Raw genomic sequence first — 26249 nt, forward strand, 5'->3', positions numbered from 1 at the left:
ATCTTACGGACTGAGAGTCTTCTTTGGCACACAGTTTAATGCGAAGCGCACGCTGAGGCCTGGAACTCTTTCAGCACTGAGTGACTTCTGCTAAATCCCCACAGCAGCCTTCACTTGTTTTCACTATACAGCCGGCAGGTGGCTGGTATCTTATTCATGCTGCCCTCTGTTGCTGCTCAGACCCGGTGCCCGTGGTCAGCACAGCTCAGCACTCGCTGTGGGATGTTAGGCTGCTTTCAAATAATTGCAGATGCCTTTCAGATACTCTGTTTCCAGAAAGTTTTACTTTTAATCCCACACACTTCTATCTTCAGTTATTAATAATTTGCTCAAGACCAAGTCTGGATGATGCTAGAAGCTTGATCTTACACTCGACAAGCTGTTTTTGAAGAGGTCCTGGAAACTTGATTAGAATATCCAAAGTTTCCCCAGAAATCAGATAACATATTGTGACATTTTTCATGTATATATGTATATATATGAATTCCATCATATATTTAAAGAAGAATTAACTCCACAACTATTCCAAAAAATTGAAGAAGGGAACACTTCCAAACTCATTTTATGAGGCCAGCCTTACCCTGATACCAAAGTCAGACGCCATGAGAAAAGAAAACTACAGGCAATATCCTTGATGAACATAGATGTGCAAGTTCTCAACACTAGCAAACTGAATTCAACAACACAGTAAAAGGATCCTACACCATGATATAGTGCATTGTACCCCTGAGATGCAAGGATATTTCAACATATGAAAATCAATTAATATGACAAACCACATGGACAGAATGGAAGGTGAAAGTCATATGCTTATCTCAATAGATGCAGTAAAAGCATTTGGGAGAACTCAATACCATTTCATGATAAAAACTCTCAAGAATGTACGAATAGAGAGTAATTACCTCGACATAACAAAGGTCATATACGAAAAGCCTACAGTGGATATCATATTCCACAACGAAACATTGAAATGTTTTCCATTAAGATCTGGAAAAAGGCATCCCAGAAAACATTTTCATTGCCTATCCAACATGGAGCAGAGCATGGAAAAGACTTTTTGAAGTGCCACTCCTCAGAAATATCCCCTCTTTGTTTTGGCTATCACTACAAATTCATGGCAAGACCTCAAAAACCCCACCAAGACTCTAGGATATTTTTTAATCCCCCAGAGCAATAAAGTCTTATGGCTCCTGTGTTAAGACGGCTGGTTTGAACAGTGGCATTTTAGAGATGGCTGGATTTGATACCTGGCATCAGTGTCACTGTACAAATTTTATAAGAGAAATGACAGATTGAAAGTCTAAGCCATAAACACACAGCCAGTTTTCAAAATAAAGGCAAAGCAAAAGAAAAGTTGTTTAAATTCATTTCCCCAGCTACCAAAAAAGACGTCCCAAAGCTGTGAAAAGTAAGTATAGAATGGAAGCAGTGCTGTGAACAATAACCATATATTCTTATTTGAAAGGTTAACGCCAAGGTCCCAAGGAGATAATTCCATTTTAGAACTGACATAAAACTTCACTCACCTACTGGCATTATTTTACTATTTTCTGAGAGAGAACCTTATTCAGAGACCTTGATCTCTTGTGTTTATTAACATCTGATTCTGAGTCTCCTATTCTTGTCAAACTTCAACTCCAAGGTCATGCTTTTCAAACCGCCTGCCCCCGCCCCCACCACAACACACACACACACACACACACACACACACACACACACACACACACACATTTTGTAGTAGAATCTTCTTAGCACGTCCCCCTCAAGATTCTGGTACCTAGATCCTCTTTATCTCATGCTTGCCAGCATTGCTCATCTTCCTTATTCTTGAGGAAACATCACTCATAAACACTCCATCCACCTGACGCTTCCATAAACTTCCTTAGTCCCAAATCACTCCTGCTCTCAGCATCTGCCGAGGTCTCTGAGGGGTCCCTAGGAGTTGGACTGTTCTTCATGAACCTGTTACAGAACAAGCTGTAAAATAAAACACGTAGATACAGAAGTGCACAAATCAACATCATCATTAATTGTGGCTTAGGTACTTCTGTTAGAGAGATGTCCGTCCTAATACTGAATTCCAAGTTTGCAGGCTTATCGCTGCTTCCAGTGTGCTGGACCAGGGCGAGCTTCCTCCAAAAGCTGTGGACTTCTCGGCAATGTGCAGCTTGGGGTTGCAGACGAGAGCACGAGCTTTCTGTGGACAGGATGGTTCTCGAGGGAGGAAGGATGAAGCCGAGCTGTACCTGCTCAGTGATTCTTACCAAAAGCACCCATCAGCTAACTCACTCCACCTTCCAGAGGATGGAGTTACTGAAGGGCAGAGAGAGGCCAGCGTATGCTTTAAGGACACATACACACACACACACATTTCTTTTACGCTGATGTGCAAATGGCTAACCCCAAATTACATCCAGCACACTATCTGTTTCTACACTCATGCTGTGGTTGCTGTTAAGTGTTAGTGGAAAGAGGGGAGAAACTTCTAAACTAATTCAGAACTAGGGACCTATGGAAAGCTAATATTCAACCACTATTGCCCCTTGATCCATATTTCAAATCCATATCTATGTTTATAAAGATAATTTCATTTCTTGAAATGTCTCTTTTCACATTTCAATACAGATTAGGTGAAGGTGTTAAAATGAGTTTAGAAGTGTCCCCCCCCCACCACCCCCCCGCCCTTTCTAAGTTTTGGAAGAATCTGTTAGGATTGGTGGCATTATTATTTTTCCATTCCTAAATGTTAGGTAGAATACAATAGTGTAACTCTCTGTGCCTGGTATCATTTTTGTGGAAAGTTTTTTTAAACTTCGAAATCTATGTCTCCAATAGGCAGAGTTAGTCAGGTCATCTCTTTTTCCCTTGATTGATTGGGTAATTTTTCAGGATGATTTTTACCTTACCTATGTTATCCAATTCACTGGCATAACATTTTTATTGTGTCCTCCTAGCATCTGTAGAATCATTAGTGGTATAGTATCGTTCTTGCTTGCTATCGGTAATTCATGTCTTCTCTCTTTTATTCTTGACCATTCTGATTAGAAGTTTATCATTTTTATTGATCTTTCCAGGAAACCAGATTTTGGCATACTGATTTCCTCTGGTGGTTTTCTGTTTTCATTTTCACTGATTTCTTATAATATCTTTTTCACTTACTTTCTTCTGCCAGGTTTCGATTTCATCTGTTATTCCTTCCCTAGTTTCTCCTGGAGGAAGCTTAGCTCAATAATGTGAGACCTTCTTTTCTCATTAAAAAAAGCAAAATTAAAGCTGTACACTTCCTTCTGTTCTGCTTTTATTGCATCCCACAGATTTTCATATATTGTTGCTCATTTCTGTTAAATTCAAAACATATTCTAATTTGCCTTGTGATTTCTTTTGACCCAGGTACTGTTGAGGAGTTTATTGTCTAATTTCAAATTCTGGCATACTTTACAAATTACTGGATACCTGATTCAATTCTGCTGTAACCAGAAAACATAATTTGAATGACTTAAATCCTTTAAATTTATTGAAATTTATTGCGTGGCCCAAAATATGACCTACCTCAGTGAATTTTCCAGATGCACTTGAAAATTAAGTGTCTCTGTTGGTTGGAGTGTTTGATTTCCCACATTTCTCTTCACAAAACAAAATCTAGATGGCAAAGTGACATGTCAGAAACTTGGCAATAATAATAATGATAATAATAACAATAATAATCTGTAGAGAAAGGGAGTGTATTTGGGATAGCACATCAGGAATACAAGCTTTCAGGAACAAAAAGAAGGGCCAGATGTAAGGTGGATATGATCTTTGCAAGCAGTGTTGTTTGTGGCAGCCGTAGGGTAGCCCAGGGACATTGTAGGGCTACTTGCCAAGAGCAGAAGTAGACAGCAGTTATTCCCAAAGCTTTGTAAAGAGTCAAAGTGAAAACTGAAGTTCTGTTCTCATATCTTATTAAATTATGAAATGAGAAATAGTAGCTTCTTTCTGTATCTCTCCTCCCTCCACTGACTTTTCAGTTTGGAACCTCTAAGATAAATCCGTTACATGGAATACCAAGTGTGAACCAAGAATGGTGGTATGAAAAATAAACAAAAAGAAACTCTTTAGTTTCCCAGTTTGCGGAAGCATAGAAACTCGACAGTATTTTGACTTGTCAGCAAAGCAGATATGGATCCGAGCACACACTGGCCTGTGAAATCCGTTTGGTTGTTGTAATTGCTGTTGTTTAGTCTGTAAGAGTCCTAGGAATTTACATCAATGATGTGACAGTGCTAATGTATTCCAGTGGACGAATGTCGATGAGTGTCATGTCACCCTTGGTCCTTCAGTCAATACCACGTGTTAAGGAAAGCCTGGCACCTACGGAAATAAGGATGGGAGCTTGAGCAAATCCGATTTTTTAAACACAGAGTAGGTCAGAGCAGCCTGACTAAATACCAAGATTCACGGACGGAAAAGTGAGAGATGACATTAGAAGGAGGAGAATCACCAGACGAGCCAGAGGACTGTGAACACCGTCCCAGAAGTAACTTGGATAGAAATAAAAATATACTAATTTATTCTTCCATTAATTCCTATTGTTTTCTAACATTGCTACATTTTTCCTGATTAGAGTGTATAAAAACCATCCAAATTCAAGCATTACAAAATCCAGTCATGTATTAAAAGAGTGGGAGTCTCCCAAATTGGTGCGGTACCTAATATATTACTACTGCCTAACATTCTGAATATTTCTTTGATTTTTCCTTCTGAATATACAAGTGTATTTAATATTTTTATAGAAAGTAAATTATGCCTTGTATAAAAAAATGACGTTTTATTTTAGCTATTCTAAAATTTTTGTCTCATGTATGGCAAAATGTCGCTTTCTCTTGGCTATTCTGCTTGCACAATATTCCATGTTAAGAAATACAACTGTCCCATCATTCTTTTTAAGCATGGTATAGTAGTTTCTTATAAAAATATGCAGTAATTTATTATATTTGATGAGTTCTTCCTAACATGTCGCTAATATAAACAGTGCTACCTTCTTGTATATGTTTTTCTAGACTTGAGGAAGTATTTCTAGAGTATACATTGCTAAAAACAGAAATGTCAGGTTATAAAGCACATAATATTTACAATTTTACTAGACATTACCAAAATGCTTTCTAAAACGTAGTATCAATTTATATGTCCACTAAGATTGTAGAAGAGAGACCATCTCACTGCAACTTCCCAGTAAGGATATTACCTTTCCATATGTAAAAAATTGAATACTCCAGAGGTGACACTTTATTGTTGTTTAAGTTATCGATTCTGTAAATTTTAGTAAGGTTGAAGATACCTCAATATGTTAATTAGGCCACATTCTTTTCCACTGAATTGCCCACTTTAACAATCTAGTACAATATTCCTGCCAAAGTTCTACATGCAATTTGTTAAGGGGACTCCATAGGCAGCAGAATGAACCTTCTATGCATATGACCTAAGCATAGCCTTGGTACCTAAGCACTGGCAGGAGATGTTAGGAGTTGGGGGACCCTGTCCCAACCTTTTCTTTGGTGTTTAAGTCCTTTGCAAGACCTTACCAAATGTTCTGAATGTGGATAAATACCCTGGAGTCCTTAGAACAAGCCCCGTCTGAGGTCCCCTAAGACCACGCACCAATATGCTGTCCCACTCCCACTGCAGGGTTATTAGAGCATAGTTTATTTTTACCAGCACCAGGAAAGACAGGGACCAGCATGCGGCAGCCCCAGGGGTTCCTTGAGGTTTACAGTTCAAGAAGCTGAGAAGACCTGTTTCCACAGTGTCTGTGGCGTGGCTGTGGGGACAGCAGCTGGCAGAGGCCAAGCCTTGCCTTCTAGACCTTCGGATGTCTCCACTGTAGAAGGGGCATAGCTGGGGTGTAGATGTTCAAATACAAAACCTGACACTGAGCAGGCGATCTAACTCAGTGCACTTTGAAGGGGACATCCGTGGCTCCATGAACTTTGATTGTCAACCCCTCGTCCTGGAAAGAGCTGGGGCTTTTGGGAGAAGGCTCTTCTACCAAAAGTTGTGGAGTGAGAGCTCAACATGTGGGACGGAAATGGTACTGTCAATACGCCACCCTCAGGGACGCCTGTGTTGGAGCCGCTGTATCTGGGAAGAGAGAAGAACACTGGGGGGACAAACACTGAACATTCCCTGCTCCGCCTGTGGCAGAGTCTGTCCTTTGCCTGGTCCAGAGACACACGTGCTTCTGGGAAGCAGCCAGCCACTTGGCAAGCAGCACCCGAAGCGCTCACCACTTCCTGGGTGAGCTCGGTATGCTCTAGGTCTTCCCATTGGCCTCAGGGGCACAGAGAGCTGGCAAGGCCCCAGAAGAAGGACAGCGCCTTTGTGGTTGAAACACAGTGTGTCCAGCCGTTCAGCGAGGACGGGACACCGCTACCAGAGCGTTCATGAGAAAACTGTTTACTTTTTGGGGACTTGGTCTCAAGCGGGCCTTGGGCAAAGGGCTTAAGCCTGTCTGAAAATAGGGATATTAACCACTGTGCCGTCACGGGACAGAGAGCACACAGCTGGGTGGCCTGGCACTTGCCTGTTTAACATCCCCAACTCCCCACTCCCCTCACCTCGCACCTCTCCCCGTGTGCCCTTTGTACCCAAACTGAGTCCCCCGGAAAAAAGAACAGAGTTCACGTGAGCTCACTCAGATGTGAGGGAATCTGTTTTGGTTTGCTTATCCGCTTCCCGGCAAAGTTACCTTTTCCCCTGGTCACCTTTGCCAGAGCACACTAACACCCTCACTGCCTTCCCACCCGTGTCTCTCTCACCTCCCCACATGCCCTCCATATACCTTATACCCCCATGTCCTAAGATGTTGTCTGGAACCCTAGCCCTGAGAGGCTAATTGTCTCAGCAAAAGACCCTGTGTTCATATACGCTAGAAGGGCATGTGGTCCAACAGTGAATTAAATGTTAAGGCTTTCTCCCATTGTATCCCATTAGAGTGCCTGATGATATGCAACAGGGATATGCAATCAGCATGCCCCCACAATTTCACATACACTAGAAGGGCATCTGGTCCAACAGTGAATTAAATGTTAAGGCTTCCTCCCATTGTATCCCATTAAAGTGTCTGACGATATGCAACAGGGAGGTTACATGGAGGACCACTATCCAACAAAATTAACTTCCAGCATTTCAACCTCAGGCCCTAGCTCACCAGCCCCTTTCCTTGAACTTCCACATTTCCCTTGGAAAAATGGCAGGCCCCAGTTAACCAGCCCTTCTCTTATTTCTCCTTCCTCCCCAACCCCCATCCCACAGGAAGAACTGCATCCTCTGATGCAATCCCAAAGTATGACTTCCCCCCGCCTCTACAGCTCTCCATGGACTGGTAACTCCCAGGCAGCAAACTGAGAAGCCTACCTGCGCCTGATGTATCTACCCTGAGCCCCTGCACAAACGCCACACAAACACATACAACTGATGCTGCTTATTTATCTTCTGGTTTTATTCCAGGTTTACTGGTGTCTCCCTCTCTGTACGTTTCACCACCAGACCTCTCTTCATTTCTTCGTGTGCAGGACAACCATGTTGACCGTTCGCCTTCATCTGAAGCAGCTTCTTAGGTCAAGGGTGATGCTCCATCACACGCATCTCAACATCGGGAGTTCCTTTGGAAACACACACAGACACACACATAATAACCCATCCTCCCTGAACAACGCTAAAGACCGCTTTAACTTTTTAAGGCCCTGCCCAGGAGACAGAGTCACATTCCCTGTGATCTCTTACATTTCCTCCAACCACATATTAGAAACGATTCTTCATCATCTATGCAAAATGGCCACTGTTCTCACCATAGCCGTGGGAGGTGAAGGAGATGCATGAGAAAATTAAAAGGTGACTGTGATGATCAAAACAGAAAAAAATGACGGGACAGCGGGGCTTAAGGCTTTGCCCAAAGGGGACTCACAGACCTCTGTGGAAAGGGGGTGGTGGGGGGAACCTGAGGCAAGCCCAAATTTAAGGGGGCGGTACAGGAGGCCTGAGGGTGGGGTTGACGGCCATGGAATGACAGTTCAGAGACGTGCACCTTTGAATCTCAGTGACTTTGACGCTCATGCTGCTTCACTTGCCTAAAGCTTCCCTAGTCAGCACCAGTTCTGCACTGCAGTTTTCCAGATGTGCTGTCTCACCCTGATGCCCTCACGCCCTGGTGTCACTGTATGCCTCTGAGCCTCAACTTCTCCATGAGTGAAATAAATGACCCAGCTGACTCGTTTCAGCGCCCAGCCCCTGGGCCCCTCACCTACCTGTCCTCCTCTCACTTACCTGTCCCGGTGGTGCCTTCCTCCCTGGGGTAGTAGCGCAGGGGATTGGGCCACAGGTCCTCGCTGATGATCTGGTAGGGGAAAGGGGCCCGGTCGGGACAGGCCAGGCCAGGCCAGGCCCACACCCCTCCCCACGAGCAGCCAAATAACATCGCCATTGCTGAGGAGGCCCAGAGGCACCCCACCTCAGCAATCCTGCTAGATCCTGCAAAGCTGTGGTCAGAGAACCACCTGAAGAAGTCATGGCTGCTGCTGTGGTGCCTGCGGCTATACGCCTCACTTTTAAAATGCCGGTGCCACTGAATTGGAGTGGAATGAGCTGCCATGTATCCTGTGGGAAAAGGAGCATGGGAGAAGGGCCTAAATCATGTTTCAAGTTCACCTCACCCCATCTGCCCTCCCCCCCAATCCAGGGAGCTGTCTCTTGCCAGTGACGTTAATGAGATACTCCTTAACAACCACTTCATTCTGGAAATAGCGGTTGTTCCCGAAAAACAACATGATCTTGCAGCAATCACTGGGATATCTGAGTTCTTCCACCTGATAGGATAAAGAGGAGGAGGAGGGTGAAATCTGTCTGCAGTAGACCTGCTCTTTCCTGCTTTCCGGGATAAATCATTTCCCCTCTCCTCCCCAGCCTCAGCCTCCCCAGCCTGACCTTCAAGTTGGTCATGTAGCTAAGCATGTCTTTATCTAGGTCACTCATCGTGGCCGACATCTGGGGGTGGTTCACAAACTGCTTTACGTCAAGGAGCCTCTAGATGCCGGAGGTGAAAGGCCTACGAGCACAGAGCGAGCCTGGAGAGCAGCCTGGGAGTGTCTGATCTCAACTCCCCACTAGTATCTAGTCCTATTCCTTCAATACAGACTGCATGAAGGCACAATGAGCCCCTCGGGGTGTGCATACCTGTGCACGAAAACAGGGAGCCTCCGTTTCTGAGAGGGAGGCCCTGACCTCCATCTGGACAGAACAAGCTTATATCTGCACAGCAAACACTCCTGGCTCTAACTAGGATGAGCATTCATAACTCCCCACTCTCACCCCCATTTCCCTTGATGGTTATTCCAAGGAGAACCTGTGCGCAAGACAACTCTCTTGTCTCAAGAGGCCCTGGTACTAATGACAATACCTTTTTGGACCTCTGCAACTAAAGCCCTAGTCTTGTTTCCTGCTATGCAGAAAATCAGCATGCCCCCACAATTTCAGGATCACATTTCCATGAGTGTGCCCACAATGCAAAATCCAATGGATACATTTTGGTACCCAAACGGCCCTCTATGTTAGGTACCTCTTGCTGTAGCCCAGCCACCACGTGGTCTCTCAACTACAAAATTAAGGATACAACTTTGACCCAGAAGCCAGGGATGCTCTGGATGATGGTGCTTCTGTTTTCTAGATAGGTCTTCTGCCTCCAAAGTGTTCTGCGCTTGAGACGAGCGCAGGCTCGTGTGCATTGCCTATTCACAGGCTCCATCCGTAACTGCACGGCCTCCAGCACCTCCAGCGGGGAGGGGGCGCTCTTCGGGGACGGCCCTGGCTCTTCCTGCTCCTCCTCCTGGGGCTTCTCCTCCCGCTCTTCCGCCACCACGTGCTCCCGCTCCTCCCGCTCTTCCTGCCCCTCCTCCTGGGGCTTCTCCTGCGGCTCTTCCACGAGCATCTGCTCCTCCTGCTGTTCCTGCTCCTCCTCCTCCTCCGCCACCACCTCCACCTCTTCCATGATGTCCTCCACAGGCAGCCAAAACACCTCCCCGATCCGCGTCACCTCTCCCTCCAACAGGGCCGTGCCTTGCTGCACCACCTCCCCGCTGAAGATGGCGGCCTCCTCGCCGCACCCATCAGCTAGTGCCGGCACCCTACCCACCTGCCGCAGCACACCTGGGGACCCGCGGGCCCCTGCTTCCTGAGGACCCCCTCCCACACCTAGGGTGACCCAGGGTCCCTGGGCAGTGCCGCCTTCCCCGGGCCCCGCCTTACTGCCCATGTGGACCTGGCTCTGAGCTGGGGCAGTGGTGAAAGTGGGGCAGTTGGAAACTCAGTACGTGGGCGGCAGAGAACGCAGCACCAGCGACCGCAGTCACGCTTCGCTGCGCACTGTATCGCTCCCTGAATCGGACCGCTCCTTGAATCGCACCGCTCCCTCTGCGGTGAAGAGGCTTGAAACGCATGCGCAGGAGCTTTTTATACCAGGCACGCGTGACCAGGCGGCGGGAAGGAGCTGCAAGCCACGCCCAGGCCGCTCGTCCCCATCACGACCAATCGGGGCGAGGACAGTGGGCGTCACCCTCGTGTCCGGCAAACCCACCTCTTTGCTAAAGTTGATTTCCTTTGCTCAACAGCAGAAAAGCTATGGAGTGAAGAGCTCCGTCTGAGTGTCTGTCTCCTCCCGGCCTTTCTGTGTGGATGTGTGTGTGGATGTGTGTGTGTGTGTGTGTGTGTGTGTGTGTGTGTGTGTGTCTGGTCCCTCCCTCCGTGGCCCACTCTCCTGGGATCTCTGTCCCCTCTGGATACTTAAAGCCTCACAGAAAGAAAGGTATCTTGCCCGGAACCAAATGACCTCTCCTACTCTCTACGACTGGCACACATGGGTGCTCGGACTTTCTGCATCCACACGTTTGCATACTGCCTTTTGGATGTTTGAGTGGCGGTGAACATTTGCCATTCCTCTAGCCAACATAAGGTGACAGGCGTCCCTCCCGCAATGGACACTGACATTGCACAAGACGAAGGGGACTTGGCCATCCTGTCTTTTCAGAGATGGACAGAGGGACGACACTGGGGGAACACTCACAACATTGTTTGGACACCAACACAGTGAGGTGCTGAGGACTGCACCCAGTCAAGTGCCACTACACTCGCACGCAAACCTTCACCACTGCCGACTCGAGGAATTGAAGTCTGCCTACCCCAAGGATGCCCTTTGAAAGTGGTTCTGCTCTTGTCCACCTTCCAAATGAGATCACATCCCAGCCCAGCCCTTTGCCCCAGGCTTGTGGGACAGGGGAGCAGGGGTAGAATCAAGCTAAGCCATCAGGTCCATAATCCTGAGCCACAAAAGTTGTCAGAAAATAAAAGAGTGATGCTTTAAACTATCAGAAAAAGTGTGAGGCAGTCGGTTATACCTCGGTGTGGGTCGGTCTGCCAAGCCTTACCAAAAAAAAGGCAAGGTGTTTCTCAAGGGCCTACACAGGGGTGGGGGGAAAGGTTGCCCGTGCACTGGAGAAGGAGATAAAGGTGGCTGTAGCTGGGATGGGAGTGGGGCTGTGGGGGGGGGGGGTCTTTCCTCTTCTGGGCCTGGACATCGGGCCCTTTATGATTCTCATGTACTTTGCAACCTCCCTGTCCTTCCACAGGTGCTTTATTCCTCCCTCTAGTCTCAGCCCCTGGTCGAGGTTGCTGGCGAGTGATGCCACTTACACTTTGCTCCAGGGGTGGTATCTCTGGGCTGGATTCCCTGGCTTGGGGGCTTCAACTGGCCCACGGTTTATATATGTTCTATAAGCTGTTTAAGCTTTTCCATGTCCCCGCGTCCATCCAACGTCCATGCATGCATGACAGTAGTCGTGCCTATCCCTGAGCATGGACATGCACACATGTACACACACACACACACACACACACACACACACACACGGGCATGTACCTATGCAGAACTCCACATGTACGTGTCTCCACGAGAGAGGATTTTGGTCAGCACCCCCTTGTTTACTGTCCCAGTTGTTTTCTGTCCCCCGCCTCCCCTCTGTGGACCAAGCCCATGTGCACATTTAGCTCCACGGGTCGTTCTTGGAACGATACAAACACCTGGGATTGCCCTGCCTATGGGACGGTGTGGTTGAAAGTGGGCGCAGTGGGAGGCTGAGTCACGTGCACCTGTGTTCTGTTTCCTCCTGGTTGCCTTCGACAGGTTGACCGTGGGGAGCACGCAGGCTCGATTCCATTCCCCGTGCCCCTGTCTGTGGCACCATACAGGAAGACAAGGTGCTAGGGGCCCAGCCGACTTGGGACACGCTTTCCTCTTCCTGCAGCTCTCAGGTTCGTTCGAGTGTCCCCGGGCCGTCTTCTTAGAGAGGTGCTCCCGGGCTCCCTTTGCTCTGTAGGTGTTGGCCCTGAGCTGGTTTCTCTTTCCCCCTCAGGCAGCTGTGGGAGGCCACTGGGAACCAGGTCGTGGCTACGTGTGTGCTACAATGTCCTGAAGAAAGTGCAGATGGATCCAGCACTTGGGTGAAGGAATTAGGCTCTGAAGGTGAGGCTGAAAAGAGGAGGTGGGCTCCCTTCCCGTCTGCCCTACTGTTTACTACTAAACACGCACAGAGCCCCCACCCTGATGGCCACCCTGGGAATCTTGCCTGCCCCGGGGGCCACAGTCAACCCGTCCCTGGTGCAGAAAGCGGCACCCTCTTCATTCGCCGGGAGGCCCTCTGACCACTCGGGGCCTCACTGACTTCCTCAAGGACAAGGCTACCTTTCCGTTCCTCTCGGTAGCTCCTCTGTGTTGGCCGAGCCTACCGCTCAGCTGTCCCCGGCAGCTTACACACCCCGCGGTCCGCAGACCCCCTGGTAACGGGTTGGCCAGGTGACACCGAAGAGCCTGACTTAGAAGCCGGGGGCCCTGTCAGTGTCACCTGGGGCAGACCTCCTTCAGGTTCTGTGTGATACACAGGGAGGATGTGCCCCCAGCGGCACCGGGCAGAGACGTGCCAGGAGAGAAGGGCATAGGGACCGGAGGATGTGATCGCTTTAGACAGGCAGGGAGGCGGGATATCTGACAGAGGGGCTCCCGGCCACAGTCAGAGAAAGAGACACAAGCTCACGCGCGGAAAGGGCAGAGCCCGCAACACGGGCAGGGCTGAGCTTAGAAGCTGCCTCGCGAGGGACAAGGACACCAAGACCCTGGCCGACTTCAACACATAAACCGTCTTCACAGAGACTGAGCCTGCGTGCTCCCTCCTGAGTGGATGAGGCAGATCCCCGCTGGACAAGAAGTCATACTTCTCAGGGCCCCGATGCCCCGATACGCCAAGGGACGATGCGGTGAGGGACAGCATGGAGGATGTGGGCCCTCCACCTTGAACGACACCTACAGGGGAAGCCCTGTGTACCGTGCCCCAGCGGGGCTGACAGGTTTCCACCCTCAAAGCCGAAGCTTTGTACCCCAGGGTGAATCTCAGTGAGGCGCATCCACTGGGTTGGACCACGAGGCCCCGGCGGCGGGCACCCGGGGCCCCAGCGGGCAGTGTAAGCCTTCCTTCCCCACCGGAGGAGGGCCTGACCATTTCCCCCACATCATGCCCGGGCAGGCGGGCCGCACCTGAACCCAGCCATGGCGCCTTACGCGTGGGTGGCCCAGGACAAGCTGTGCGAGGACGCTGTCCAACCTTCCCTCCAGCCTTTCATCCTTGCCAGGCCCCTCCCAGCAGCGCTGACCAGGGCAAGAGGGCTCAAGGGACTTGGCCCCGGCTGAGGGTCGGAGGTCCCCCGCTGCCCTGTGTCCCGCGTTCAGCCGCAGGGCCACTGCACGTAGTTTCCCTTTGCCTCCACAGTAGGGAACCCTAGGCACCGGAGTGTGGGAGCCACGAGGAGGCTCCCTTCCAGCTTAAGGATCACGGAGCTGAGGAGGGACAGAGTTCCTGTCTGTCTGTCTGTCTGTCTGTCTCTCTGCCTGAGAGAGGGGACAGCAGCCAGAGCGGGGCAGGCCTTCCTCTCTAGGCCACGGCTGTGTGCCACCCTAGAAGTGTACACCACGGCCCTCAGGGCTTCAGATCGCCAAGGCTGATGCACGGCAGGTCGCAGCCAGTGCAGCTGGGAAGCGAGGACGAGGGAGGATTCCTGAACCCGCCCTGGTGCTGCAACCCTCCTCGGCCTTGAAACAGCTGCGGGGGTGCAGTGGGCACCCACGTGTTCTCAGGAGTCCAAACAGGCAAAGGAAATTCAGCGTGGTATCTCAGGGACAGAGGTGCTCCCCTTGGAACCAAAGTGCAGGCAACGGGGAGGGAGCGCGGGGGCCCACGCTCCACCCTCCCAAGCCCAGCTGCCGCAGAGTCGGTCCCGGACCTTGTGCGCTGGACCAGAGGCGTGCCTGGAACGCAGCTGTCCGCTCAGGAAGGAGCACTCCCGGTGCCCGCCATCCCTTCCCCTCACCCGCCCCGGGCCACCCCCCATGCCCCACCCTGAAACGGATCCCCGGGCCTCCCGGCCCGAGATCTGTCTGCTCCAGGCCTTTCTCTTTCCGGGGCCCTGGTGCACAGTAAGCTGAGGGCAGCCTGCCACATAGTAAGTGATTACTTGTGTGCTTCTTCAATAGCATGTTTTTATGTAAGACTGGAAACGCATACTCCATGTTTTAGACAACTGTCACTGTTAATTTCCTGTAGGAAATATTATTGTTTAATTTTATAAACTTTTTCTATATGTGTATATTAATTCTTTCAAGACTAAAATATCATGCTTTCTTAGGAATTTCGTTTTTGCAAAATTATTTCTTTTCTAATATAGGAATCATGGAATATTTCTGATTTTTCAACTACATCAGTACTTAGTTTTAAAAATATAAAGAATTAAATGTTTTCATTAATTTTAAAGTCCTTTTTTTAACTTTCTATGAATATTATATTTTTGCACCTGTTTAATTTGAAATAGTTAGGCGTTTTCTTTTCCAAAATGATATTAAAATAGTATTCATAGGATGTTTCTTATTTATGAAATATCTACTTAGATTTTGTAGGGCCTTAATCTCTGTAATGTTGTTTTGATATTCTTTTTGTCATCGTCCTAATAGATTAGCACTGACTGACCAAGCCACTGACTTACAAAAGGGTGTGTACTGCTATAATTATTATTGAAGAGAGCGGCAGTGTGTTTGGCTGTCTTAGGACACTAGAGGACTTGGGCTTTTCCACCCAAAGCATGCATTCCTGGGTTAGGGGATGCCCTGCTGTTGCTGAAGTGGATAATATCCATGAGAAGTGGGAGCTCACAATGGTAGCCAGTGCTTTCAGACTGGTGAGGCCTGTCTGTCTCCAGCTGCCATTCCCAGAAATTGGTCTGCATATAACCGCACTGCCTGGGCTCACTGGTTTCTGTGAAATTAAAGGTAGAATTTACATTCAAGTCACCATCTTAAATTCTTACTTAATACTAGATTTTGAAGTGGGCAGTGAGAGAAATAGGGAGACTTTAAATAGGTACATAAGCAAATGAGTATTATTACCAAATAGATTCTTCTTGCAGGGACCCCACAAGTAAAACCACCAGTGTTAGACCACAAAGACTTCATTTCTAAAGGGAAAATAAAATAAAAAAAGGTTTAATGTATGGTGGACTCTGACGAGCAAGGATTGTATAATTAGAAGAACATGAATCATATGAGTTGCCTAATTTGTTGGGATACAACTAAATCTCTGTTCAGTTTGGATATACAAGTATAACCAATGTGAGATAAACCAGAAGTTAGTAACATAGTTTTTGAAGAATCATTTTATAATTAAAGATATGTTGGTTTTTTCCCCCACAGAGCAATAACTCACTTTCTTATATTTATGATTTATGGATGGGTTGGACTACACTTTTATGTATGGAAAGAGTTATAGTTTCTGTCAATTAGAATTTGAAAGAAAAAAAAAGAGCTGCTCACCACATTTGTATCAGAGTGTTTGTCTTGTGTAATGAAGCACACAACAGAACCGCCCCTGTCAGGGGAGAGGTGGGCACAGCTTGAAGTGCCCATCACTTGCATCTGTAATATTTCTGGATTTTCATCTGTCTCTCCTAGAAAAAACAGTTGGAAAACAAAAAGCTCAAGACATAAGACAGTATAAGACATAAGTCAGTATAAGACATAGCTTATACTGAAACACCAACTGGGGAGATAAGACCACAATCTCTATCTATCATCGCTTTATTTCTAAGTTTTTATGCTAAGATGTTCCATTTATTTTATCATTGTCATCATTATCAACTTATTCCACTTATCTATTCCAATCTCTTCGCTCATTTTTCAAATGCCACTCTTCATAATTAACAAGGCCAATCTCACTCGTAAAATCAGAAATTTCAAGTCCAGTTTCATTTTCTTAAAGAGAACAAATGAAACAAAACAAAAACATCTTTGTTCTAAAGATACAAAAGAGTTTGGTAGCATATTTTTTCTACCTTGTTTATGAAAGTTGATTCTCCACACAATTACCTCCCTTGTATTGGCTTTCATTTGTTAAATTCAATGGAGACATCATAAAAACTGTCATTTTATGCAACAAAAACAATTTCAGATTTGGATAAAATCTTAAAAGTAGCAATGCAGACAATCATGATTAGAATTCTTCCTTGAATTTCAACATCAAAAATATGGACCCTCTAATAAATGCACAGGAGTGAGATCGCTGGATCATATGGTAACTCTATTTTTAGTTTTTTTTGGTTTCTTAGTTTTAGTTTGAGTTTTTTAAGGGACCTCCATACTGTTCTCCATAGTGGCTGCACCAGTTTACATTCCCACCAACAGTGTAGGAGAGTTCCATTTTCTCCACATCCTCACTAATATTTGTTACTTGTATTCTTTTTCATGATAGTTATTTTGACAGGTGTGAGGTGATATCTCATTTTGATTTGGATTTGGATGTCTCTGAAGATTTTTGATGAATAAAAGAAAGCAAAGAAAAACAAACATATCAGTGGCTACCAGAGGAAGAGGGGTAGAAGGAGGGCAAAAGGGATAAATGAGTTCAACTGCATGGTGGTGGGTGGAAACTAAATTTGTCGTGTTAAGCAGTGGTAGTGTATACAGAAGTAGAAATAAAATGTTGATAGCTGAAACTTATATACTGTTAAAAATCAATGTAACCTCAGTTTATATATATATATATATATATATATATATATATATATATATGTTTATATATATATATATATATATATATATATATATATATATATATATATAAAACACCCCCTCTATCTTGTTTTAAAATTACTGCCCTAACAAGTAAAATAACTACTAACCTGGCTTAAGCATCCGTGGCCCAGACAGCCAGCATTCTGAGCTATTCAGGTTCTTCAGATGGACCGTGGGTGCTAAAAGCTGAATGGGAGTCTGCACCTCTTGAAGGAGCAGCAATGCTAGATCATTTCTTGCTGCCCCACTCACCAACTGGAATCTTTCATGCAGTAGAATGGTAGATACCTTAACTCTCAGAGGTGCCCCAGGGTGCCTCAGGCCCAGTATTACAGCAGTGCCTTCAGGATTCCTATGTGTGTAGTTAGAGAACAATTAGAATAGATTCACTACGAAATTTGAGTCCTTAAAAGATACCACATTAGCTATTCCCATGTATTTCTTTAGCCATGTGGTCAGAGTTCCTACTTCACCTCAAGGAAAATCAAGTCTATGAATGGAGTCTGAGATCACAGACAATGAGATTACGGAAGAATTAACTAACAGAGATACCAATCAGCCAAACACAGAGCCAAATGTCTCGCTTACCCTGAAGCAAAGATGCTATGTGTTTAAGAGAGATGGTTCAGGCATAATATGAAGTTCACTTATCCAAAGAAGACTTCGGCAAAGTAATTTGGAGATACTAGATTATAGTGTATTGGAAATTGCATGACGCCAATTTACATGTTCCTGACGCAGCGGGCAGCAGTGAGTACCCAAGAGCTGCTAACAATGGAACCACTGCAAATTTGACTACCACAGCTGATGATCATGGCCTGCCAAGGCATGGCATATCTCAGAGAAATCCGATCTGCCAAAGCTGAGGAAAAAACAGTAAAAGCAAACTTAGCAGGATTCTCATGTAGAGCCCATCTATAAAAGTTTTTCACCTCTCACTACTCTGCTAAGCATATCTATTATTAAAATTGACTTGCAAACACAAAATCTGCATTTTTGTGTCCATGGTACCTCTGTAAAGAATTCTCCCCTTATTATTGTCTCTCCAAGTGCATAATTTCTTTACGGTCCAGTTTAAATTTCCTTTAGTCATTATATTGGAAACTATTCCACCTCTCTCTCCCATTGTCATCCTTACGTAACTGTTAGCTTAAATCGTTACAACAGTATAAGACAATAACATAGAAGGCAATAAAAGACAATAATTTAACTTGAAAATGTTAGAGAAATAAAAATTTTAGTTTAAGTGAACTGGAGGGTTGAGCTTACTACATTTAAAATTTTAGTGATATAGCAAATAGACACACTAATTTGAACATTCAGGTTTGAAGCTCAGCAAATAGTTTATGTTAAAAAAATTTAGAGTGCCTCAAAAAGTGTGAGTTGAAGCAATGAAATTTTATATACATAAACACCCATACAGACACATATATACATATATACACACATATATACACACGTGTGTGTGTTTGTCTATGAGTGTGTGTATAAAATGGTAGAAATAACCTACCTATAAAAAGTAGTAAGGGAAGAGTACACATGAACATAGAAACTGGAATTTTCATTGAAGTATAGTCTTTGAGGTCTCTGAGTGAAAAAAACTTTGAAGAATTTGACCAAAAACTGAGATGACCTCATTCATGTTTTAAAAGCATAATTCACTGTGGATATGGCAATATGAGCCATGGTAAATAGATTTAAGTGAGCATGTAATGTGTAGGAATATGATTCAATCAAAATAAATTTGTAAGGATAGAAGAGTAACGTGAAATAGCTGCTGATGAGTGTAATTCATTTCGTAATAGTCAAGGAAAGGAGAAAGACAATCATTAAAATATAACATAGTTGGGTACACAGTAACCTACAGAAATCATCACATATTACTTGTCAACAAAACAAAATACATATTTAACTTAAAATTCTACAATTACTTTTATAAGGCAATATGTGGTAGTAAAGAACTTTGTGTTAGAAAAATAAGAAATTTGAGTGTCTGTGCTAGCGCCATTCCTCTTTTGTCTTTATGAACATGGTCAGTCCAATGTACTTCTCTGGGTTTCAGAATAATACATTAAGATGAATAGAATGATTGTGTCATCTATATCATATGGGGATATTAAGAAAGTTGAATAATACAACAAGGATGAAATGCATTTGTAAGCCTAAGAAAAATGATTCCTATTGCCTGCCTGGTATAAATACTCATGCATTTATCAGGAAAAGCGTTTTCTCCCCTCCTCCTTTTCTGCTTTCATTATCCTCTTCTCTTTCTTTCCTTCTCATACATCCCTCATTACCATTTGCTTGGGCCTTACTCAGAGGCTGTGGCAGAGAGATGAAGTGTGGCCGGACAGAAGCAGGAGTGGAGGTAAAAGCTGAGGCATTTGCAGAGGTAGAGACTGAAAGGGAGATGGAAGCAGAGCTAGTCATGGGCCCTTGCTTGGACCAGGGTGTATGGCTGGGTCGTGTAACTCCCTGGAGCCAGAAAAGGAAAGGGCTCACTTAGCTGAAGATGTATGGCTTTCTGCAATGTTCATCAAAGTGACTCAAGATTCCCACCTGCACCCATGTGTCCTTTTGCTGTAGATGGCACACAAGAGGTGCCCCCAGGTCACCCTGCAAGAAACAAGGAAACAGATAATCATGGATATTTTAAAGGATGTGAGAAAGTAACTTCTTATGTTGAAGGATATTCCTCTCTTTCTCCCTGCCTTTCATACCCCCTCAACTTATCACCTTACAGCCAGCCTCCCCCATAGCTTTCTTGGCTTCCATGCAGAAAGTAAATTCATTCAGTTTGGGCCAAAACTGGGCACATGTGCTGACCTGCAGGATGCTTAGATGCCTTTTTTTTGCAGAATTCCAGGACTTCCTGGTGGAAAACAGAGAATAGAGAGGGTTTTTTAGCTATGGCCTAGATTAGCAGGAGAAATATGGCTGAAGAGAAAGATAACAAATCTACTACTACACATGAGAGAATATTACTCTCTTTCTAAATGTGTCAATGTCATCCAATTCCAGTGTCTTCTGCATCACTCACCTCTCATGAGGGACCAACTGGGTAGCCAGCAGTCATATAGTTGTATGTTTTTCTCTTGCTCTAGGCTCTCCTCCAGGCAGACAGGAAGCACCAGGGGTTGAAAACGTAGCGACTACTTCAGGAAGATTAGCCCAGGTCCCCAAAGTCCTTTGGGACCTAGGTAGGGCATACCATGATGAATACCTATGGTTTGAGCTTGGGCAGGGCTCTGAAGATCAATAAGCCCCATCTGGACCAGGGCCAATGCCTCTGAGTTTTTTCTGGGGAGAAAATTTAGCAAGCACTTTATTTTTACATATTTCAATGTGAAAAAAATCATATGAATCGGATGAAGTCTAGGTGAACACTAAAGTAAGACTCCTCTTCTCTACTTGTTGCAAACACACAATGTCTTGTTAGGCACAATATGTGTGGACACCTTCAGGAATGAGAAGGTAAATATTACAATGCAATCTAAATCCTTATCGAAAATTCCTAACAAAATAAATTATTTTACATCCTAGTATTTATAGTGTTTAACATTTAGTGATATAGACTTAGAAAGTTAGAAATTGAAATATCCCACTTACAAGATCTGAGACTATGGACAGTTACTCTTTCTCTCTGATCCTTGTCTGTACTAATGGTTTTACTTCACTATCTCACAATCAGAAATAAAATTATATACCCAAAATATATTTTGAGGTAGTTATCATCCTTGAACAGATCAATAAATTGAGTTTTAAGAGTCAAGATACTTAAAGTCATAAAAGGCAAAACTGTGATTCCAACATAGATTATGATTTAAACTCAAGATACCATCCTTTTATAGGTAAAGTTTTATAAAATTAAGATATCTTTTTATAATTTACAAACACATTGATTTGAAACCTGAAATTTTCCCTGAAAAAAAAATAGCTAAAACACTAATTTTGAGATACATAATGATATGAGGTGTTACAAGAGGAGATGCTTTCTCTTAAGGAAATATATCAGATGTGAGTATTGCAAGTCAGATGTACCAGATTTGGTTTCTGTAGCCAAGGAAGACTATCTAGCTTCTTCAAAGGAATATACCATTAACAAACTCAAAGTGTTCATATTTTATAATGATACCTTAAGCTTGAAAGGACATATTCACACTTACATGAAATTCACACATCTAGCTGTAGTAAGGATCCACTGTTCATTCAGTATAGAGCCAGCACAGAATTGGGAGAAGGAGAGTTGCACAGAATTCACCCACTCCTGCCTCCCAGCAGTTGGGACAGTGTGGGACAACGCCAGGGAGTAATCTACACTCTGCAGAAGGAATCCACATGTGGGACAGGGTGTAGTTAGTGGTACCACCCTCCTTTTCCTGAACATGTTGATTTCCTATTTTTAGATTTTAGGAAAATGCTTGTAGCTCTTCAACTTTGGCAAAATGCTTGGAAATACATGTTTTTAACCCTACAACATTAGGTATAGTAACAGGTTGCCTGCACACTCTAAGAATAATCCAAAATATCTCTGTTCATTTCTCAAGTGGAATAATAAACCATTTCTAAGCACTAAAAGTGTTTCTATACTACTGTGCCCTGTGTAAAACTTAGCTTTTAAACCATTCTTGGCAAAAGTAAGATAGTACTTTCTCAATTATGTGGCTATCTCTTAAGATTATATTATTCATTACCCCTCTTCTCATTCAGGTAATAATTTGAAGTTTGGTCCTGCCAAAATTTGAGAACATGACCTCTGATCTACTCAGAAACCCTGGTTTTAGGTTCCAACAAAGACATGGTCCCAAATATAACAACTCAAAGAGATGACTAGGCTGAACTTGCCTGTGGTTTCATGAGAAATAACAGCTGTCTTGAAGAGCCGGAAAGCCCGGAGGCTCTCTCTCCAGACCACACTTAGGCGAAACTCAGCCAAGGAAATATTGAGTTCTGAATACTTGAGAGGATCTTGTTCAGGCTGGTTAGACTTGGTTCCAGATTGAGATGCAGGCATCACAGAAGGTTGGTTTGTTAAAGGTGTGGCTGGGGCAGCACGTAGGGATGAAAAAGTATGAGAAAGAATGGTCCTTCAGCAAATTTTGAGAAAGATAGTCCCTGTAGAGAACTATCAGAAGCAGCTAAGGGAAGGAGAACAGGAGAGAAGGCCACAGGAGAAAGAGCTGAGCAAGAACGGAAAGTACAGGATGAAGGGAAGGTGCAAGAAGAAAAGGCTGAACAGGAAAGGGACAAACAACATGAGGATGGGAAAAAACAAGGAACAAGAAAGGAAAAAGATGGAGAAAGGGGGCTGAGAGAAGTAGACGGAACATCAGGCTTCCTTTTGTTTTGGTAATTTGTAATTTATTGCCAAAGTTCCAGTAGCCAACTCCTCCAGAAAGCCATGTGCTTGAAAGAGTAAGAAAGAGAATATTTGGGAGGTCACTGGGTTGGAGAGAATTGATTTGACCTTGGCTTTCTACTGCAGCTGTTTCAGCTGACAAAGCTGTAAAATACTCACCTGGTGAAGGAACAGTTTCTACTGGTAAAAAAGTTACATGTTTAGATGAGGAGTCAACGTGACTAGTTAATTGGGTTGTTCCATCTGGCTCAACTTCAGGAGAAGCAAATGATGTGATTATATCAGCTTTATAATGAATGTCAGGCCTTATTTCTATTTCAGGTTGGACCCGTGTTCTGACTTTGTTAGCTTTAGGAATAGCAAAAGATGCAACACTAGCAGTTTCCGGGTGGGCCCCAGGTCTAACTGCCGGGGTTTCTGGCTGGATCCAAGGATTAACTGTACCAACTTCAGCCTGCATCCAGACTCAATATTTGAGATTCTGAAGGGGCCCATGGTCGGACTTTATTCATTTGAACATGGAACCAAGATTTGATTGTATCGGCTTCCAACATGTTCCAGGGTCTGACTGCTTGGGTTTGAGGGCATGCCCAGGGTTGATTTATAGCAACTCTTTGCTGAGACCAGGCACAAATTATACCAACTCCAGTCTGGGTCCAGAGACTGACTGACTGAAAGTCAGGTTGAATCCACGATCTAGGTGTATCACTTTGAGTCTGTAACCGAGGTGTGACTATAGCAACTTCAGATAAGCTTGGAGGCTTTACTACTTTGCTTCCAGTCTGGGTCCAAATTTGAATTGTTTCTGTTTCAGTTTGGGTCCAGAGTCTAGATGTATCAGCCTCAGGCTGGTTCCAAATTTTGATTGAATCCATTTGTGTCTGGAACCAATGTCTTACTACTGTATCAGCCTCAGGCTGGGTTGAGGGATGGATTTCTAAAGTTTCATACTGGGTCCACGGTCTGATTGTAGCAGCGTCAAGATGGAGCCAGGGTTGGCCTGTACCAGTTTCAAGCTTGGTCCAGGATCTGACTGAATTAGTTTCAGAATGGGTCCAAGGATTGATTATACCAAATTCATTTTGGGTCCTGGAACATGTCATCTGAGATTCAAACTGGGATGAGGGCCTAACTGCATCATTTTGAGTCAGGAACCAAAGTGTGACTGACTGAGATTCAGGCTGGGTCCATGGTTTTCTTGGACCAATTTCATAATGAGTCTGGAGTCTGACTGTGTGGGTTTCAGCCTGGATCCAGGGTTGGGCTAAATAACCCTCAGCATGGGTCCAAAATCTGACTGCATTAGCTTCAGGCTGAATCCAGGGATGGACTATTGGCAATTGTGGTTGGATCCAGGTAGTAACTATTCGAGATTCAGGTTGGGTCCCCTCTCTTATTGCATCATTTTGAGTTTGGAACCAAGGTCTGACAGTATTAATGTCAACTGTTTCATTGCTTGCATTTCAGCCTGGGTCAACACTGTGATTGCCTTAGCTTCAGACTGTGTCCAGGGTCTGACTGCTTCAGATTCAGCTTGGGTTCAGGGTCTGATTGTACTACTTCTAGGCTGATCCCAGAGGTTGACTATACCAGCTCCAGTCTGGATCCATGGTCTTACAGCCTGTTTTAGAAAGGTTCCAGGATCTTACTGTGTCTCCTTCAGACTGGTTCCATGGGTGGAATATACCAGTTTCAGTCTGAATCCATGACACGACTGTAGCAGTTTCGTGCTGGGCCAAGGGTTTGACTCTACCAGCTCCAAACTGGGTTGAGGTACTCATTGTTTGAGATTCTGACTGAGCCCAGGATCTTATTCTTTCTGAGGTTTTAAACCAAGGTCTGCTAATATCAGCTTCAGGTTGGGGCCAGAGTCTGGCTGTTTGGGGAAAAGGCACTATCCATGACATAAGTGCTCCAGATTCAGGCAAGGTTAATGTACTGACATTATCAATTTCAGGAAGTGACCACAGAAGAGATCCTTGATTTTCAACTTGGTTCAAGGATCCAATAGTATCAATTTGAGGATTCAGTGAAATAATGAACATCGTCGTTTGAGGCAGTTTCCAGGGTTTCTTTGTTTTAAGCGTTGTCCAAAATACGACTGTATCAATTACACTCTGTGTGAAAGAATTTAATGCTAGAGATCTGGCATGAGTCCACAATGCCACTGTGGAAGCTACACCCTCTGTCCAAGTATTTACTGCTGGACTTTCACCCTGAGTCCATGGTGTGACTGTGGAAGCTACAGCCTCTCTCCAAGTGTTTACTGTTGGAGATTCAGCCTGAATCCATGGTGTGACTGTGGAAGCTATAGCCTCTGTCCATGTCTTTGTTGTTGGAAATTCAGCCTGAATCCACAGTGTGACTGTGGAAGCTACAGTCTCTGTCCAGGATTTTGCTGCACAATATTCAGGATGAGTCCATGGTATGACTGTGAAAGGCACAGCCTCTGTCAAAGGATTTACTGGAGACTGAGCCTGAGTCCATGGTATGACTGAAGAAGCTACAGCCTCTGCCCAGGGATTCACTGCAGGAGGTTGAACCTGGGTCCATGGTATGAGTGTGTAATTTTCAGACTGTGTCCATGGTTTAACTGCTGCAGATTGAACCTGGGTTGATGGTGGGGGTGTTTCAAAATCAGACCGTATGCAAGGATTTACTGTTGGAGTTTCAGGCTGGGCCCCAAATGGGACTGCGGAAGCTAAGGATTGTGTCAGAGGATTTGCACCTGGAGCAAATGCATCCAGGGCCCATTCTGTGATTGTATCCATCATAGACTTTGGCCAGGGATGCAATGCTAGAGATTCAGCTTGGGTCCACAGTGTGAGTGCATTCGCTACAGCCTATGTCAATGGGTTTACTGCTGAATATTCAGCCTGGGTCCATGGTATGACTCTGGAAGCTACAGCTTCTATCCAAAGATTTACTGATGGCGATTCAGCCTGAATCCACAATGTGACTGTACTAGCCTCAGGCTGTATTGGTGGATTTAGAGCTAGAGATTCGGTTTCTGTCAAAATATTTACTGGTAGTGATTCAGACTGTGTCCAGGGATTTACCACTGGAAATTGAGCCTGAGTCCACATATTTACTAATGGAGATTTAGTCTGTGTCTACTTTGTGACTGTATCAGCTGCAGGTTGTGTCCAGGGATTTACTGCTAGAGAATCAGCCTGGGTCCACTGTGTGACTACGACAGGTACAGCCTCTGTCCAGGGAATTCCTGCTGAAGATTCAGACTGAGTCCACAGTTCAAATGTACCTGCCTCAGGCAGTATCCCAAGTTTCGCTTCTGAAAAATCATACTTGGTTCCTGGTGTGACTATATCAGATACAGTCTCTATCCAGGGTTTAAATCCCATGATCAATGGTGTGAATGTTTCAGAACCAGCCTCTGTCCAGGCATTTTCTTCTGAAGATTCAACCTGGATCCATGGTGTGGCTGTATCAGCTTCAGGCCTTGACCAAGGATTTACTTCTGGAGTAACAGCCTGAGTAAATAGTGTGACTTTGTCAGATATAGGTTGTGCAAAGGGATATACTGGGGGAGACTCATATTGCACCCATTGTGTATCTGTCACAGACTGTGGCCAAGGCTTTAGTAGTATAATTTTGGCCATATTCCACAGTGTGACTCTATCAGCTACAGCTATCGTTAAGGGAATTACTGCTGGAGTTATACTCTGGGTAAACAATGTGACT

At 45.0% G+C, this 26249-nt stretch overlaps 3 protein-coding genes across 19 annotated transcripts in view; 1 reads left to right on the forward strand and 2 right to left on the reverse strand.

The window, feature by feature from the left end:
- The window catches only part of LOC309653330 (testis-specific Y-encoded protein 10-like), a 95071-nt gene that overhangs the window by 38404 nt on the left and 30418 nt on the right, over positions 1-26249 (forward strand). The window lies entirely within an intron of this gene.
- Positions 5649-9684, reverse strand: LOC309653360 (testis-specific Y-encoded protein 10-like). Of its 4 annotated transcripts, none has more exons than XR_014259128.1 (7): positions 9644-9684; positions 8959-9036; positions 8729-8840; positions 8532-8631; positions 8302-8371; positions 7448-7640; positions 5649-6117 (listed from the first exon to the last, which is right to left on the reverse strand). XR_014259128.1 is itself a non-coding variant. In XM_082447967.1 (6 exons), exons 2-6 carry the CDS (start codon positions 9016-9018, stop codon positions 7597-7599), a joined length of 432 nt encoding a protein of 143 aa, XP_082304093.1. In that variant the 5' UTR covers positions 9019-9036; positions 9644-9684; the 3' UTR covers positions 7415-7596. The 4 variants fall into 4 exon arrangements, 1 of the variants encoding a protein (XP_082304093.1); XR_014259129.1 differs by having other exon boundaries at positions 8486-8631; XR_014259130.1 differs by having other exon boundaries at positions 8486-8631; positions 8959-9057; positions 9644-9683.
- On the reverse strand, positions 10621-21443 carry LOC309653334 (serine protease 52-like). 4 transcript variants are annotated; one of them, XR_014259102.1, is made up of 9 exons: positions 21355-21443; positions 20229-20488; positions 19748-19804; positions 17915-18050; positions 17296-17540; positions 15932-16065; positions 15276-15377; positions 12172-12490; positions 10621-10645 (listed from the first exon to the last, which is right to left on the reverse strand). XR_014259102.1 is itself a non-coding variant. In XM_082447943.1 (8 exons), the coding sequence occupies exons 3-8, from the start codon at positions 19755-19757 to the stop codon at positions 12470-12472; spliced, it is 648 nt and encodes a 215-aa protein (XP_082304069.1). In that variant the 5' UTR covers positions 19758-19804; positions 20229-20488; positions 21355-21443; the 3' UTR covers positions 12041-12469. The 4 variants fall into 4 exon arrangements, 2 of the variants coding, with proteins under 2 accessions (XP_082304069.1, XP_082304070.1); XR_014259103.1 differs by lacking the exon at positions 10621-10645 and adding an exon at positions 15509-15576 and having other exon boundaries at positions 12041-12550; XM_082447943.1 differs by lacking the exon at positions 10621-10645 and having other exon boundaries at positions 12041-12490.

This window comes from Balaenoptera physalus (assembly GCF_965194825.1).
Source record: "Balaenoptera physalus genome assembly, chromosome: Y".
Classification (NCBI taxonomy): Eukaryota; Metazoa; Chordata; class Mammalia; order Artiodactyla; family Balaenopteridae; genus Balaenoptera; species Balaenoptera physalus.